Source organism: Erpetoichthys calabaricus, chromosome 5 (genome assembly GCF_900747795.2).
Source record: "Erpetoichthys calabaricus chromosome 5, fErpCal1.3, whole genome shotgun sequence".
Classification (NCBI taxonomy): domain Eukaryota; kingdom Metazoa; phylum Chordata; class Cladistia; order Polypteriformes; family Polypteridae; genus Erpetoichthys; species Erpetoichthys calabaricus.
The window spans coordinates 153,771,977-153,790,752 of record NC_041398.2 but is presented as its reverse complement, the minus strand read 5'-3'; the positions used below and the strand labels follow the sequence as shown (position 1 = coordinate 153,790,752).

Here is an 18,776-nt window from a genome sequence, read left to right as displayed (position 1 = left end):
AGTGGTGGATTACTATTCCAAATGGGTGGAACTGTTTGCTTTGTCTAATGCAAAAGCGGGGAAGATATGCTCAATTCTTAGGGAAGACATCTTCACTCGGTGGGGTGTACCAAAATACATGGTGTCTGACAGAGGACCACAGTTTACCTGTGATTTGATGGAAAACTTATGTTCCAGATGGGGGGGTGATGAAAAAACTGGCAACAGCCTATCAATCATCCCCAAACGAATATGACTGAACGGGTAAACAAAACCCTTAAAACTATGATTGCATCGTATGTGGGGAAGAACCATCAAGACTGGGACCGCTGGTTGCTGGAGGTTCAATTTGCGCTTAATACTGCAGTACACAAAGTTACCGGAGAGACCCCTGCTCTGTTGGCTGTTGGTAGGCAGATCAAGGGACCCCTTGAGCATCTCATTAAAGCCCCACACCCTAATTCGGTGTCTTATCTTACGATACACCAGCTAACCACCTTAAAGAAGCAAGTGGAGAGTCGTGTGGCAAAGGCCAAAGCCAGACAAGCCAGGTCTTACAATAAACGTAGGAAAGAGGCCCACTACACTGTAGGGGATCTGGTCTGGATTAGGTTTCACCCACAATCCTCTAAAATAGATCAGTTTGCTTCCAAGCTTGCGCCAAAATATATTGGTCTGGCAAAAATACTAAAAATTTTAGGACCTAATAATTACAGGGTTCAGTTTGGGACAGGAACAGAGACTAAAAGTGACACTATGCATATAGTGAACCTAAAGCCCTACTTTGGTCCCTCTCCAGAGGTGGGGGTGGGGACTATGTAACGGTTGTCACATATTTTTATTTTTGTGTGTGCTTTTAACTGTTTCTGCCGCTTGCTTCCTTTAGAGATTATGTCCAAAGGAATAATTGACTGTGGGATATTTCTTTAAGGGGAGTAGCGGTCCAAACAGCGCCTGTGGGTCCTTGCTAAAATAACTTTGGTGTGACGTAAGAGGAAGAATCTTCTATAAAAGGCAAGGAGGTGCGTATTTTAAAGGAGAGAGACAAAAGGAAAGAAGAGAGGAGGGAGGAGGAAGAAGAAAGTTTGTTTAAAGAAATATCTGGGAAGAAGTGATTGGTAAAGCACGTAAGGCTCCATAAATACGGTTGGACGCAACGAAAAGGAGTACGGGCTAATCGGAAAGGATCTTCGGAGTGCACGACTTTAAGTGGCATTTGTGATGCGGGCAGCGGCCATGGAAGGACGCTAACGCTTAGACTCCTGGGTGAGACGGATTTCAGCTTTTAACAAAGAATCGTCTCCAAGCCGGTGAGATTGCTCCTTTTACCTATAAATACAGTTTACTAGTCAGCGGAGCGTAGTTGACTGGATTGCTGGATTATTCACGGACTTTCCAGGCCGTGTGGCTAGAGACTTTAAATCAAATTAATATAAAAGGGACTGGGGAACGTGTGGGAATTGTGTCTAATTTATATTTGTATATATGTGTATATATGTGTATTCATATGGGTATTTACTGTGAATATATTGGGGTTGTTGATAAATAGGATATATCTCCGTTTCTTTTCCTGTCTTTCTTTCTTGCTTTCTTTCTGTATATTATAGATGGGTAAAAGGGGATGGCCTATTACTTAGTGTTTATTTTGGATAAGGATTGATTTAAAGAGTGTTTTATGATTGGTTTGATTTATAATATATATTCTTTTGGTTTGGTTAAACAACTGTTGGGTGATTATTTCTTTTTTGGTATAAATCCATAAACAACTCCATCTGGGGACATCAAAATTGGGTCTAAGGTTCTGTCGGTTTTCGGACATAATAGTATTATTTTTCCTAAGAGTAGGAGTTTTTTGTGTGTTCCAGGCTCCTCATCCAACAATTAGGGGAGTTCGCTACAACTGGGGTGGGATCACTGTTTTCATTTATTTAATTTGTTTTCATTACATTCTTTATTTGCTGTTTAATTACTGTTTTTCTTTGTTTTTGTCTCTGTTTGTGAGTGCATGCGGGTCAGGCCAAGGCTGGGAGCGTCCCTGGAATCTCCACTAAAAAAAATAAATAAATCACTGTCTCTTCAACGGTGTGAATCTTAGCGGCACCGGACTGCTACATCCTGAACCTGTTTCTTCAGCAATTCAAGCCAGTATAGGATGTTATAAGGACCAGAGTCAGGATGTGGGGGAGATATGGAAATGATCTTTTCAAGGAGACCTGGAATTTGTCGACCCAGAGCCAAAACCGCAGGAGTCGCACCTGTCCCATCATGCTTTGCAGTGTTCAGAGCAAGGTTATTATAGTTAACGAAAACAAATGAAAACTGAAACTATTATTAAAAAAACATTTTCGTAAACTGAAATAAAATAATTAACAAAACCAAAATGAAAAACTAAACGAAACGAAACTATTAAAGTAGCTGGAAAGACTAACTGAAATAAAATAATAATTTACTAAAATATTTTTAGTTTTCGTTTTTGAATGAATATTCTTGCTGTTAGTCTTTAACCCTTGTAAGTTTTCTCTAAAACAGAAAGTCATTGACCACAAGCTGCCCGCACATATTCATCCAGTGAACAGCGGCTGATGACTGAGGGCAGCTGTTCACACAGCATTTGCAGTGACAGAGCAAGTGGAGTACGGGTGCGTAAAGAAATAAGTGCGTGAAAAATAGAAAGCAATTTGCGTGCCGCCTTTCTTTGTGCTTGTTGTATATCAGGATGTAATTCAAATGCCTGAAATCAGAATGAGCTGGTCAACAAAACGTTTACCATATCCATCCATCCATTGTCTCCCGCTTATCCGAGGTCGGGTCGCGGGGGCAGCAGCTTGAGCAGAGATGCCCAGACTTCACTCTCCCCGGCCACTTCTTCTAGCTCTTCCGGGAGAATCCCAAGGCGTTCCCAGGCCAGTCGAGAGACATAGTCCCTCCAACGTGTCCTGGGTCTTCCCTGGGGCCTCCTCCCGGTTGGACGTGCCCGGAACACCTCACCAGGGAGGCGTCCAGGAAGCATCCTGATCAGATGCCCGAGCCACCTCATCTGACTCCTCTCGATGCGGAGGAGCAGCGGCTCTACTCTGAGCCCCTCCCGGATGACTGAGCTTCTCACCCTATCTTTAAGGGAAAGCCCAGACACCCTGCGGAGGAAACTCATTTCAGCCGCTTGTATTCGCGATCTCGTTCTTTCGGTGACTACCCATAGTTCATGACCATAGGTGAGGGTAGGAACATAGATCGACTGGTAAATTGAGAGCTTCGCCTTGCGGCTCAGCTCCTTTTTCACCACGACAGACCGATGCAGCGCCCGCATTACTGCGGATGCCGCACCGATCCGCCTGTCGATCTCACGCTCCATTCTTCCCTCACTCGTGAACAAGATCCCGAGATACTTGAACTCCTCCACTTGAGGCAGGATCTCGCTACCAACCCTGAGAGGGCACTCCACCCTTTTCCGGCTGAGGACCATGGTCTCGGATTTGGAGGTGCTGATTCTCATCCCAGCTGCTTCACACTCAGCTGCGAACCGATCCAGAGAGAGCTGAAGATCACGGCCTGATGAAGCAAACAGGACAACATCATCTGCAAAAAGCAGTGACCCAATCCTGAGCCCACCAAACCGGACCCCCTCAACGCTCTGGCTGCGCCTAGAAATTCTGTCCATAAAAGTTATGAACAGAATCGGTGACAAAGGGCAGCCCTGGCGGAGTCCAACTCTCACTGGAAACGGGTTCGACTTACTGCCGGCAATGCGGACCAAGCTCTGGCACCGATCGTACAGGGACCCGAACAGCCCTTATCAGGGGGCCGGTACCCCATACTCTCGGAGTACCCCCCACAGGATTCCCCGAGGGACACGGTCGAATGCCTTTTCCAAGTCCACAAAACACATGTAGACTGGTTGGGCAAACTCCCATGCACCCTCCAGGACCCTGCTAAGGGTATAGAGCTGGTCCACTGTTCCGCGACCAGGACGAAAACCACACTGTTCCTCCTGAATCCGAGGCTCGACTATCCGACGGACCCTCCTCTCCAGGACCCCTGAATAGACTTTTCCAGGGAGGCTGAGGAGTGTGATCCCTCTGTAGTTGGAACACACCCTCCGATCCCCCTTCTTAAAGAGGGGGATCACCACCCCGGTCTGCCAATCCAGAGGCACTGTCCCTGATGTCCATGCGATGTTGCAGAGGCGTGTCAACCAAGACAGTCCTACAACATCCAGAGCCTTGAGGAACTCCGGGCGTATCTCATCCACCCCCGGGGCCCTGCCACCAAGGAGTTTTTTGACCACCTCGGTGACCTCAGTTCCAGAGATGGGGGAGCCCACCTCTGAGTCCCCAGGCTCTGCTTCCTCATTGGAAGGCATGTTAATGGGATTGAGGAGGTCTTCGAAGTACTCCCCCCACCGACCCACAACGTCTCGAGTCGAGGTCAGCAGCGCACCATCCCCACCATATACAGTGTTGACACTGCACTGCTTCCCCTTCCTGAGACGCCGGATGGTGGACCAGAATCTCCTCGAAGCCGTCCGAAAGTCGTTCTCCATGGCCTCCCCAAACTCCTCCCACGCCCAAGTTTTTGCCTCAGCAACCACCAAAGCCGCATTCTGCTTGGCCTGCCGGTACCTATCAGCTGCCTCCAGGGTCCCACAGGACAAAAGGGTCCTGTAGGACTCCTTCTTCAGCTTGACGGCATCCTTCACCACCGGTGTCCACCAACGGGTTCGGGGATTGCCGCCACGACAGGCACCGACCACCTTACGGCCACAGCTCCAGTCAGCCGCCTCAACAATAGAGGCACGGAACATGGCCCATTCGGACTCAATGTCCCCCACCTCCCTCGGGACATGGTCGAAGTTCTGCCGGAGGTGGGAGTTGAAGCTACTTCTGACAGGGGGCTCTGCCAGACGTTCCCAGCAGACCCTCACAACACGTTTGGGCCTAGCACGCCTGACCGGCATCCTCCCCCACCATCGAAGCCAACTCACCACCAGGTGGTGATCAGTTGACAGCTCCGCCCCTCTCTTCACCCGAGTGTCCAAGACATGTGGCCGCAAGTCCGACGACACGACCACAAAGTCGATCATCGAACTGAGGCCTAGGGTGTCCTGGTGCCAAGTGCACATATGAACACCCCTATGCTTGAACATGGTGTTCGTTATGGACAATCCGTGACGAGCACAGAAGTCCAATAGCAAAACACCGCTCGGGTTCAGATCGGGGGGGACATTCCTCCCAATCACGCCCTTCCAGGTCTCACTGTCATTGCCCACGTGAGCATTGAAGTCTCCCAGCAGAACGAGGGAGTCCCCAGAAGGTATGCCCTCTAGCACCCCCTCCAGGGACTCCAAAAAGGGTGGGTACTCCGAACTGCTGTTCGGTGCATACGCACAAACAACAGTTAGGACCCGTCCCCCCCACCCGAAGGCGAAGGGAGGCTACCCTCTCATCCACCGGGGTAAACCCCAATGTACAGGCTCCAAGTCGGGGGGCAATAAGTATACCCACACCCGCTCGGCGCCTCTCACCGGGGGCAACTCCAGAGTGGTACAGAGTCCAGCCCCTCTCAAGGAGATTGGTTCCAGAGTCCAAGCTGTGCGTCGAGGTGAGTCCGACTATATCTAGCCGGAACCTCTCAACTTCGCGCACTAGCTCAGGCTCCTTCCCCTTCAGAGAGGTGACATTCCACGTCCCAAGAGCCAGCTTCTTTAGCCGAGGATCGGACCACCAAGGTCCCCGCCTTCGGCCACCACCCAACTCACACTGCACCCGACCTCCTTGGCCCCTCCCATAGGTGGTGAGCCCATGGGAAGGGGGACCCACGTTGCCTCTTCGGGCTGTGCCCGGCCGAGCCCCATGGGTGCAGGCCCGGCCACCAGGCGCTCGCCATCGAGCCCCACCTCCAGGCCTGGCTCCAGAGTGGGGCCCCGGTGACCCGCGTCCGGGCAAGGGAAAACGGCGTCCAAAGTTTTCATTCATCATAGAAGGTTTGAACCGCTCTTTGTCTCATCCCTCACCTACGACCAGTTTGCCTTGGGTGGCCCTACCAGGGGCATAAAGCCCCGGACAACAGAGCTCCTAGGATCATTGGGACACGCAAACCCCTCCACCACGATAAGGTGGCGGTTAAAGGAGGGGACGTTTACCATATGGACAGTAAAATCACGAGTGAGTAACGTTTCAGTTTCTTTCTCAGGTGTCTTCTTTTTGTTAACAGCAATTCACCTGCCACTTCACACAGGAGAAATCATTTTTACTTTCTCATATACGAAGTATAGAGAAAGTATAGTAATCATGAAAATATTTGACCTTGATATTTTGATGAATCTTGACGTTATAGACCTCCCAGAGTCCAAAAATACTGTTTTATGAAATTGTGTGTGTGTGTGCGCGCGCATGTGTGTGTGTCTGTGTGTGTGTAAACACAATAACTCAAAAATGCAACTAGATAGATGGATGAAATTTGGCACGTGGTTGTTACACCACAATTGTAGATCTGTATTAACTTTTGGGCCAAATTCATCACCCGGAAGTGGTACTTTACCTGAACACATACTTGATTTTTAAAATTTTTTTTATTTATACTTGTGCAGAGTCTGATTTATTCAACTTTACGTTTATAACAATTGTTCAATATATTATTAATTTGATTTGTTGTTGATGGTTCCTTAATGTACATAATATAAAAATATAATCATTGTCTTGCGGTTTACTCCTCAAATATCCATCCCCATATCTGAGTATACAAGAAAGTCGAGGGGAGAGCACTCCCGGTTTTTAAAAATAAAACCGCACTGATTGAGAGACTGACTAGCTCATCATACAAGATCAGCATATTGTTGCTGACCAATCACTTTTGCTTTAAAAACATCGTTCAACAGTTTCTTACACCTCTTTGTTGCCCATTTACAGGTAACCCGGTCTAAAGATGTCTATTGATCATAATTATCTGGACCACTCACAATCTTTTCAATGCTGAGCTGTGTTGGGTGTTTTTCAGTCTCCTGATGCTGCAGACACCCCAATTTACTGCAAAGGTGTGAGTTTGGGCCGTGCCTGGTGGCTCTGGTCGCATGAACACATCAAGCTGTAGTGTAGAGCTGTAGCTGTGTGGCAGAAAGGCAACATGATTGTGATCAAGTAGAGGCCAAGAAGGATGTCGGCCTCCTAAGCACTGTGAACAATACAGAAACTGTCAATGTTTGTGTCTGGAGTTATATGGAAGTCACTATGCTTTGCACTGTGGTAGGCTACAATAACACAGTGAGCCGTGTTGATCATCTGTGTCAGGGAGTGACATCCTACTCTCTCAGAGAAATAATATTACAAAAAAAACTTTCAACATCTGCTCAAACAGTGCCTATGTGTGACTGTTTCAAAGCACATCACACGAAGCACATACACTAAATCTGCATCAGTGCAGCAGCACTAGACACTAGACATACCTTTCCAATTGTGGTTAAGTTGATGTTTTGTATTTAACGTTTCTGTTACACATAACATTTTTTAGTTGCTGGAAAAAAATTAAACACTTTTGGCTTTTTTCTGGGGTAAACATAACACTTTCATATCAATTGACCAAGTCCCTAAAAATCCACCTGAATGTCTTCTTCATATTTCTAAATTTTTTATTAATGTATATTTAACACTACTGCCTTTTGGTGAAAGAAAAATAAGTGAAAAACAAAAGCCCTGCTCATTAAACAAGATCAAATCGAGGGGAAATAATTGACTGATTAGGAAACATACTGGAACAAAATCAGCAACGAGAGGGACCCCCAGGACTGGGACTGAGAAACTCTGCTTTAGGACCAATGTGAACAAAAACAACAATAACAGTATTTATTTATATAGCACATTTTCATACAAATGATGTAGCTCAAAGTGCTTAACAGGATGAAGAAAGAGGAAAAAGACAAAATATATTAAAAAATAAAATTAGGCAATACTAATTAACATAGAATAAAAGTAAGGTCCAAGGCCAGGGAGGACAGAAAAAAACAAAAAAAACAAAATCTGCAGGGGTCCCAGGCCACGAGACCACCCAGCCCCCACTAGACATTCTACCTAACATAAATGACCTCAATCAGTCCTCATTGTATTCAGGGTTTACATGGAAGAACTTGATGATGATGGTCATGTGGACTTCTGGCCATGAATCCATCAATGTAGGGACATCACGGTGCTTTGATCAGGTGGTGGTAGAGCAGATCACCACCACAGAAAACCGGAAAAAACAGCAGAGAAAGTAGGGGTTAGTACAGATTTTGGAGCCACCATGAATGATGATGCATATTAAATGCATATACAGAGTGTCAGGATTAAACTAAGATGAAGCTACGAGAAAGCCATGTTAAAATAATAAGTTTTTAGCAGTTTTTTTAAAGTGCTCCACTGTATTAGCCTGGCGAATTTCTATCGGTAAACTATTCCAGAGTTTAGGTGCATAACAGCAGAAGGCCACATCACCACTTCTTTTAAGTTTAGCTCTTGGAATTATAAGCAGACACTCATTTGAAGATCTAAGGTTACGATTTGGAGTGTAAGGTGAAAGACTTTCTGAGATATAGGATGAAGCAAGATTATTTAAGGCTTTATAAACCATAAGCAGTATTTTAAAGTCAATTCTAAATGGCACAGGTAACCAATGTAGTGACATCAAAAACTGGAGAAATGTGCTCAGATTTTCTTTTCCTAGTTAGGATTCTAGCAGCTGCATTCTGCACTAGTTGCAAACGATTTATATCTTTTTTGGGTAAGTCCTGAGAGGAGTGCGTTACAGTAATCTAGTCGACTGAAAACAAAAGTGTGAACTAACTTCACAGCATCTTGAAATGTTATAAGAGGTCTAAGTTTTGCTACATTTCTAAAGTGAAAAAATTCTGTCCTAGTAATCTGATTTTATGCCCTGAGATAATCTGACCTAACGGAAGCATGTAGATTGAGAAGAGCAGCGGACCCAGGATAGAGCCTTGTGGAACACCATATAGGATATCATGTGTCTTTGAGTTGTAATTACCACAACTGACAAAGAATTTTCTCCCTGCCAGGTAGGATTCAAACCAATTTAAGACCCTGCCAGAGAGGCCCTCCCATTGCCTAAGGCGATTTCTAAGAATATAATGATCAATGGTGTCAAATGCGGCACTCAGATTTAGGAGGATGAGAACAGATAAATGGCCTCTGTCTGCATTTGCCCGCAAGTCATTTACTACTTTAACAATTGTATTTTCTGTACTGTGATTTGTTCTAAAACCAAACTGAAACTTATCAAGAATTGCATGTTTATTGAGGCAGCTGCATAATGACTGCCTTCTCTAGGATTTTACTTAAAAAAGGCTGGTTAGAAATGGAGAGGAAAAGCAGAGGAGTCGAGATTATTTTTCTTGAGCAGGGGCTTAACTACAGCAGTCTTAAGACAGTCTGGGAAGACCCCCGTATCTAATGACGAGTTTACTATGTCAAGAATACAGTCAACTAGAACGCCAGATACTACTTTGAAAAAACTTGTTTATATAAATCAGGTAAATCTATCCTGATGAAAGAATTTAATTTGTTTAAAATGGAGTACTGGGGTTTAAGAGGATCAGTATTGGGGAGATGTACTGTATATTTTCTAATATCATTAATATTTTGATTAAAAATACAGCAAAAGAATCACAAGTTTCACTGGAAGTTTTTTGGAGGCATTCCATTGAGTGTCCTGGGTTTAGCAGATGATCGTAGAGAATAAGACTCTGGGATTACTAGCATTGTTATTGATAATTCTAGAGAAATAATACCGCCACTCAAGACAGACTATGTTGTTTTATTCTGTTATTTTAGCCTTCAATATCTCATAGTAGATAATCAGTTTAGTTTTTCTCCTTTTACGATCCACTCTCTGGCATGTTCTCTTTAGATCAGACACTCTTTGAGTCTTAAATGGTATAATAGTGCTAGAGGATTTTTTAACTGTCTTTTCTGGTGTGACTATGTCAGCAGCAGCTCTCACTTTAGTATTAAAATTTTCCACCTTTCTATTTACATTATTCTCACTATTGTAGTAAGCACTACAAATGGACTGGTTGCTTAGAATGTTTGTAGCTGCTAATGAATCAAAGAAGCATTTTATAACCATATGCTTCTCATGAATTTTTTTCTATCATTTCCATATTAAATAGTAAGAGAAAATGGTCTGATAAACCAGTATCAACGATTTGCTCCACTTCAACTTTTAGTCCTTTAGTAATTACTAAATCCAATGTATGCCCTGCTTTGTGTGTAGGCTGATTAACCTGCTGGCTCAAACCAAGAGTCCAGGAGGTTCATGAATTCTTTTGCTTTCGGGTCACACTGATTATTGATATGAAAGTTAAAGTCACCAATTATTAGGAACGTGTCATAGTTCATAATTACAATTGACACCAAGTCTGAGAAGTCCTCAAAGAAAGTTGCATTTTATTTAGGAGGTCTATACACTGACTTGAATTTACCAAAACTGACATCTTTACACTTTAACCAGCTCGAGTAAATGTTTTCTAAACCGCCGCCTTTCTTACCTTGGCGATGCACATAAGCAAAGCTGTAATTTGGAGGTGCAGATTCGATTAAAACAGCTGCACCATCAGAGCTAAGCCACGTTTCACTTAATGCAATAAAATCGATTTTCCAATTACTAATAAGATCGTTGATGGAAAACGTCTTGTTGGTTAATGCTCCAACATTAATAAAGCCAAATTTAATGTCTCGGAAGAGCAGAACTGAATTGTAGGAGCATTATGGGTATTTGAGACAGAAATAGTTATTCATATTAGGACCGCTGTGTGCATATTTTTTTATTTAACCACTCTATAGCCTGTTTTTATAGTTTTAATACATTGTTCATGTAGAGGTGTAACCGTAATTAAATTATTTGTATTTATGCTGTACTGTCTAGATCTTTTACAAACATTGAGGTTAGTTATTAGAGTATGAATGCAGCACACTTTTGAGGAAGATTTTGCTACAGAATTATCATATCCTAGCAAAGCATTACAGAAAGAGTTAGGAGTAATAATAGAGAGTCAAGAGAGACGAATTACCTTAAGAGAGGTTTTCGCAGAGGACCCAGGCACCGAATTAGGATGTAGACCATCCCGCTTGAAGAAACGCGGCCTCTCCCAGAAGAGGTCTCAGTTGTCTATGAACCTGATGTTTTGTCCCTCGCAGAAGCCTTTCAGCCAGATGTTTAATGCCAGAAGACAACTGTCTGCTGGTCCTAGAGGATTCTTTTTGTTTCTGCCTTAGCTACTAATGTTTGTCTACATTCTTTCAGCCCAGACAGTCTCCCAATGGTAGCCACTGTAAACTCAGAAGAAAGCAAGCATCCATATCCCGTGGAAAAGGCACTGTTGCATCGCTGAAGTGAACTTAGAAGCATAAAATACATGCAAAATGCAGAAGACATTTTGTTAAAAGAGGCGAGTTTTAAGCGTTTAAGTCTTATGTTAGCTCTGGTGTCTTCTTATCCATAATTGTAAGCTACTCAGAGAGATACACATTTTAACTAAAATTACATGTAGCATGTCTCTTGGAAAAAATGAATGCTTACCATGATTGGCATACAAAAATAAAGTAGAATTTCATAAACACCTCTGAAGTGTATGTACGAAAAAAAAATGCATTAACACTAGAATCTCTGAAGTCTACAAAATAACTTGTAATCCAGGGCCACTTTAAATTCCTTCGCACCTTTCCATTAGCACATTTTGTGTTGTAAATGTGTCGATCAGCACAAGCAGCAAGCAGCCTGCTATCCCATCCCCCCCACCACCGCAGCTCAACTCAGACAAATATATTGTTATTTAGAACACATGCATTTCATGTGTTCCATGTCTACAATGATCTATGTAAATGTATAATGACAGGAAATGCGAGAAATGCAAGAAATGTTGGATACATGCCTAAAATAGTACTATAATAAGTTTCTAACAATAAAATTTTGACATGAAGTGTATAATGTGTGAAGATGGAAGTCCAAATATTACATAAACACTTTCACAAAAGGTACACAGATAACAAAACAAGTGCGGTTTTATTCAAGAATATAACCAAAGAAAAAGAAATCGGGTTAGTGTACGTCACTGTTACGACTGCTTGGGTCGTGCAGCGGTAAGAACTGCTGACTCATAAAAAAGAGGTTGTGGGTTCGATTCTGGCTGCTTCTCAGAATTACCATTTTGAGTAGAGAGCTGCTCTTATTGCATCTATTATACAATAAAAACATACATTTGATTTAAATCTGTAACAGCCGGTGTAAATTTATGGTACTTGTAAAGGTTAGCTTTTTTTTTTTTTTTTTTTTATAAATTCAGTTTTATTCTCTCAGTCATGTTCACGATCCCCCGGACACTGACACTGTTGTTTTCAAATAAAGACGTGCTATAACAAAGGTGAATTCAGATGAGGATGAGGGTTCTACATTGGGGAAAGAGAACAGAAGCCTTACCTGCAAGAAACGTCCACTCACATATAAGAACAACGCAGCTGCACCAGGCGTAAAGGTGAAAGATGGAACCATTTGGATGCAGCAAGAGAGGTTGGGTGTCGTCCTGCCAGTGAACCTGCCACACGTGTCCTTCAACGAAACAGCAGGGCTTACTGAGCTTGCCAAGGTATCCTGCAAAGTTCTGTGATTATGTTTTGTGATGGTCTTTATATGAAAAACATGCATATGTTACTTATATAAAAGCCAGATCGAATGTTATTACCTTGATTTAGTTACTGATCTTCCCACAACGTAAAGTCACAAGTAGACTGCAGTGCTTCCTGTGTTTGATCACCATGTACATGTGCAATGCCACTCCTTATTCAGGAAAAGATTCCAGTCGTTCCCTGGGAGAAAGACTTTCCGAGACTAAGGTCATAAAGCTTATGAAACTTTCTGGACAAGTGCAGAACTGTAACAATAGTTGTGTAAAGTGCGACAGGAGCTTCCACCTCCAGCTAGTCATTTGTGTACTGAAGTTGTATAGTTAACCTTATCGTTGCATATTTTCTTTTTGGCATGAAAAATTACATTTTTATTAAATCTTAAAAGTATAATGATACAAATAATAATAGTAATGATGAATAAAAATAATATGAAATGAACAATAATAACAAAAATAATAATAACAGTAATAATACTACTAATGATGCCAAAGCAGTATATAATCTCAAAATTAGTCCTTTGTGTGGTAAATCTTATAGCACAATGAAAAGACACAATCCAGCATCACAGCTGGGACAATAATAGCATACTTCTTGTTGAATTTTCTTTTCAGATTTATCAGTTTTTGTTGGAGTTATATAATCAATAAAAAGTCTACCAACAAGACACTCTGGATTTATCTGCGATGTACTGGGTCAACCACGTCTCTTTAGCGGTAGTGTGGACAGAGGATGTGCGGCAATGATTTGCTCTACAAGCTGTCATGTAAAGTTTGCATGAGATACAGTTTTGCCAGCTTTTTATTTGTAAAAACGAATGCATTCCAAATGTGAGGAAATATCTTTTTTGTAGTATTTCTTTTGTTGCCTCTGCATAATGGGATAGTAAGTTAATTCTTGATCCGCACAATCTACGCCACCCATCTTGCTATTGTAGTCGAGCACAGCACAAGTTTTCGTAACCTGCTTGTTACCTTTTGTCTATACAGTGACTATGTTGCATTATGTACAGTGCTAAGACGACAAACATCTTTATTGTTCTTCCATTTCAGCACAAACACTTTACCCTTTTACCAAGCTACTAGCACGCCTCACTGTAATTTAGCTCTGCCAAAGTCTTCAGGCATGCCAAGACAGTTGGGATACACTGTTCCATATGTGTCATTCTTTCTTTGCAAAAAGATATCAAACAGCTCTGGCGAAGTACAAAAATTGTCCATCAATTGTCCAGCAGAGCATCTATCAAAGTCAGCACTGATGACGTAGCAATGGCATACTGATTGTATTTCTGATCAAACGTCGTCATTTTCCCTGTTTACAGAACCAAATTCCACATGTATCCTGTTTTAGATTCACAAAGCTCATAAAACATTATGCCAAATCTTGCTCTTTTTGACACAATGTACTGTATCCATGACAGTTTGCCCTTATAAGCCATGAGACTTTCAGTGATGCTGACACCACGGACCGGAATGTAAATACTCTGAAATTTTGCTACAATCACCTGGTACATCTCCCAAATTTTCTTAAGTTTGGGTGCTGGATGGGTATTTTCTTTAAAGTCTTCATTACTGGTAAAGTGCACATATTTCATAATCGATGAAAACCTGCATTCCGACATAATATCTCCAAAGAACAGTGTTGCCAAAATTTTGTTCTTGGACCAGTACCATTGGTACTCAGGTTTTACTACAAGTCCTTGAAATATCAATAAGCATAAAAAGGCCCAAATATCCATCAGCAGTTACTGGTTCATATCTTTTTGAATGGGAAAACTTTAGTTGTACAGTTATTTGCCAGACACTGTTAAGCACAACAATTTGTCTCAACAACAATTCTGTCGATCATGTCATCATCCAGGAATAACTTCATGTGAGTGGATCTTTGCTGTCAACATTCACTTTTATTCCTAGCTGCCCCACAAAATGAAAATGATGGTGATGGTTTAATTTGAAGCAGGGTCAACAAATAGCCAGGCAGAGGGTCACTTTTGGATTCATCAGAATTACTTTTGGGCTCATTGTCCATTTCAGTTTCACCACCTGAGGACAGATTCACTTCCTCATCACTTGTATCACTAGCAAAAACATACAACACTTGGGCTGCTGAAAAATCTTATGAGATAATTTTATTACGGAGGGGGTTACTAATCACATTTACAAGTGAGAGGAGAAGACGCACAGACATCTTTGCCCATGTGATGCTCAGACGTAACGCTTACGCAAGACCCACCTATAATTTTGACCGAGTAATGCTCAGGACCTTAAGCTGACTGCACTTTCACAGCCTGAGTGATTCTCGGTTCTAACACTTACGCAAGATGCCTCTATACAGTTGCCCGAGTGACACTCACGAGTAATGCTTTTAGCATGGTTTTTGCAGCCCGAGTAATGCTAGGGTCTAACGCTAAGGAGGTTAATTTATTTTTGTAATAATGCAGTTAAAATGTTATGCACCTCAAAAAATATAGTTAATTGTACATTTAAAGGTTTACTAGAAGAGTGCAGATGATAAGTTAGAAATAACATGTTAGCATGGCACAACATGCAGGTGTATCTGGCGACTAAGTGATATGAAAGTTGATTCACCTAAGTTTAATCAGTTTAAATTTTAGTAGGTTCAGTTCTGATGTCTTAGCATAGGTGGAGTGGCAGTGCTGTCGTTCCTGCCTCACAGTACCAGGTTCTCCCTATGCATTTATGGATTGACTGGTATCAGTGAGTGTCAGCAAGTCTTCACTCAAAAATTATTGTCCTTAGTTTTTTAATTACCATATCCTCAGCAAGAGAGAGTCATCATGCAATAAAAAAAATTGATAATAGGTTTGTGGTACCTCAATCTGCTCTATTATACACTCTGCCTTTCTCATTCTCTTTATTTATTCTATCGTGGATGCACAAGAGGTGCCACAGGGTGTCATAACTGTACCCACCAGGTTCTCTTTTTGTAAATGAACACCTTTTCTACTTCAAAGTGGACATATTCAATGCTTTAACTCGATTATGAAACACAAAAGTGGACTTGTTCTTTTTTTAAGTGAATCAAATATGCTTCACTTTTAAATGCAATTTCATGTGGCAAACTAATACACACCATGATTTTCTGAAGAAATAAGTGTGACTTGAAAAATAACCAACTTTTCCTTTAAAGATTTTAATTCCAGTGTGAAAATACATGGAAGCAAAAGCGTCTCTTTAGGCAAGAAGAAATCACAACACACACTCTGTCTGTTGTGCGTTATATCATTAAATAACTCAGCGCAGCCCAACGGTAATCCTGCCTCTTCATGCACTGCAGAGACTGTGTACCACATCCCAGTTCTCGTTGCAGGCCAAGAAGCAGATCAAGTGCACATCCCCTTATAAACCAATTGTATTGTTTCTATTAATTAGGGGAGCTGCACCTTTTCCGTATAATTAGTTCAAACATTGTTCAGCTGCAAGCTGATAAAGTCAGTATATTACAAAAATAATCTGAAGATACTATTGGTTCCGTCAATCCACACATATATATGTGCACATAATTGCTTTCCTCTTCCAGTGATTTCCAGAGAAGTGTCTTTTTTTACATGTATACTTTCATGGTTAACTTACCTAAGGCAGCAGGAAAAGGGTGCTGCTGTATGAGCTGCTTGTGTGCATGCCCCCTTTCGTGAGAGGCTATCAGGCGAGTGAAAGAATACACAAAATATACAAATTGGAGAAACTACCCTTGAAGTAAAATTGAAACAGTAAAAAGTCTTACAAAAGGTTTCTCTGTTTTAAGACAGACGGAGCCTGCAGATTTGGGAATAGTCTTCAATGGGAGATTCTGAAATTTCAAAACTCTGTACATTGTGATCTGTTTAGACATCTCAATGAAAACTGAATTGCCGTGACAAATTTCTTTGCAGAATAAGTTTTCCAAATTTCAACAAAACTGGTCCACAGGGAGTCAAGTTATTTCAGGCAGACAGATATGGTTATTGGAGTAGGTGTTTCTTGCATTATGTGCAAATGCACCTAAGAAATTGAATTACTAAATAAAAATATCCACAGATAGTGTATTTACTTTAGTGATCTTTTTATTTTTGTATTTAAGAATTAAACTCATTTAAAAGTACTGTAAAAATTCAATATATTTCATCTACTGTGTTAACAAACACAGGAATACAATTGCTGTTCTATTAACTGACTCAAATATGAAAATTCTTCACTAACATACTTGCAGTCCAGTGCACTTCACATTTTACAAGCTAATTTATTTCTTTGTTTTGTCAGGATTTGATGCGTTTATAACAGACTATATATAATATTGTATCCTTTTAGGAAGATTTATACCAGCGTCTGAATAAGTATGATCTTCTCGTTGATACAGAAGCGATGGAGCACAGCCAGGAGGTTCTCTTCACAGCGGGACACTTGGCGCTCCATGGCTAAGCGAAAATCCTCCTTGACACCCTTAGTGATCCCCCGGGTCACTGTGTGATGCCTATGATAACAAAGACATAACAATAAAGAGGCTCAGATGGGAGTACAATGTGATGCATTTCCTATACAAGTACTTCATGCTTTTCATGTTCTTATAAATCTATATCCAGATGTTTAATCTAGCACAGACTTGTAGATCACAATGGTGCTAAATTTACAAACTAATTGACTACTTATTTTATACCATTTCAGTTAGCTTATTGATGACTATCAAGAAATGAAAACTTACTCATGCCATGATTAATAACTGAATACTGTTTTTGTTTTTGGCTGCTAAATACATGCAATTTTCTATTAACAGATATATGGAAATCATTATGGACCAGTTTTGAAAGGTCTTATGAAACTAATATAAAGCTTCAAAACAATGTTTTTTTCAGTGACTGACAATAAATTGAAGTAGAAATTGTCCTTATGCCCTTTGGATTTAATACAAAAGGCTGTCTCACTCCCTGGTCAACACCTGAGTCAGTCATAAAGGGATTTTCTACAGTCAGTGATGCCTAAAACAAAAAACCTAAATTTATTCACAAGAGAAGAATTTCATATGCCAACATAACTTCAGAATTTGTTTATTACATCCTTATCTTATCAATTTAATTACTCAGATTAATTGTACCGAAATCTATTTTATTATGAACTGGCATTAAAAAAAGTACATAGCAAGTTCAATCAAAAATGTCATGATCATCCCAGTGAGTAAACCTTTTGTTTAATGATGCTGAGACTTGCACATTAACTTAAATAATACTTTAAAAATGTAACCAGAAATGTTTTTTTTTTCAGAAAAAAAAAGAATGGAAGGAGACCAATTCAAATGATATTTATTGGCATAATTGACATGATATGACATACTTCAAAAGGACAGGAACAAAACATTATCTCAGCTAATACAAATAACAATATGAACAAGTTAAAAAAAAACACAAAAGTTGTAAAAAATATATAAACTAAAAAGGGGTTTAACATGTGGACAGAAACACATGATAGCATGAGCAGGCATGGGTGGGTACCTGTCGACAGTCTGCAAGCCGGGCGGCAGGATTGGTAAAAACTCCTGCAGTAGGAGCCCAACAGAAGGGCTAGGGTTCCTTTAAGAGACAGCAAACAGCATTGAACACTTGCACTTAACAGAAGAACCGAGGCAATGATTATACTTGAACAAAGAGACCTGCACCACATGATGGGCCAACCGATCACTTAGGGAGTGCTTAGGTGGCAAATACTGACCACCACCATCTTAGCACCCACTATGTAGGAGAGGTCGACTGGATCTTTGAATGCCAATTTTCTATTACCCAATGTAATGCTGCACTCACCTTTCCATCAGGCAGGTAATTGTTTCAGTTAAAACTTATCTGTGACCAAAACAAAGGTCACTTTGATGTGAATGAAATGTAGTGTTACTGAATTAGAAGCAAATCGGACACTCCTATGGTATATAAAATATAATTTAAACCAGGTACTAACATTTATGGAAAAAACTGACTTTTTATATTACTGCATCTTAGCAAAATACCAAACAACAATTTTCAGGTGTCCAGTCTTCAGCTTAGAGATGCTATATTTGACTACGTATAGTGGCAAGATGTTGTGCTGAACAAAAGTAAAATGTGACTTTATCATATTTATGGATGAGAAACTCCAATTTTATGCCAATTGT

General features: G+C 41.2%; 1 protein-coding gene across 3 annotated transcripts in view; it reads right to left on the bottom strand.

Moving 5' to 3' along the window:
* Positions 1–16,890: 16,890 nt before the first annotated feature.
* ints10 (integrator complex subunit 10) overlaps positions 16,891–18,776 on the bottom strand; it is a 321,144-nt gene continuing 319,258 nt past the window's right edge. For 2 of the 3 annotated variants that reach the window (XM_051927742.1, XM_051927744.1), the window contains 2 exons: positions 18,127–18,204; positions 16,891–17,114 (listed from right to left, as the gene is read on the bottom strand). In XM_051927742.1, coding sequence (XP_051783702.1) covers positions 16,958–17,114; positions 18,127–18,204 — 235 coding nt within the window. In that variant the 3' untranslated portion in view covers positions 16,891–16,957. The remainder of the gene's footprint in view (positions 17,115–18,126; positions 18,205–18,776) is intronic. The other variant, XM_051927743.1, reaches the window with a different exon arrangement.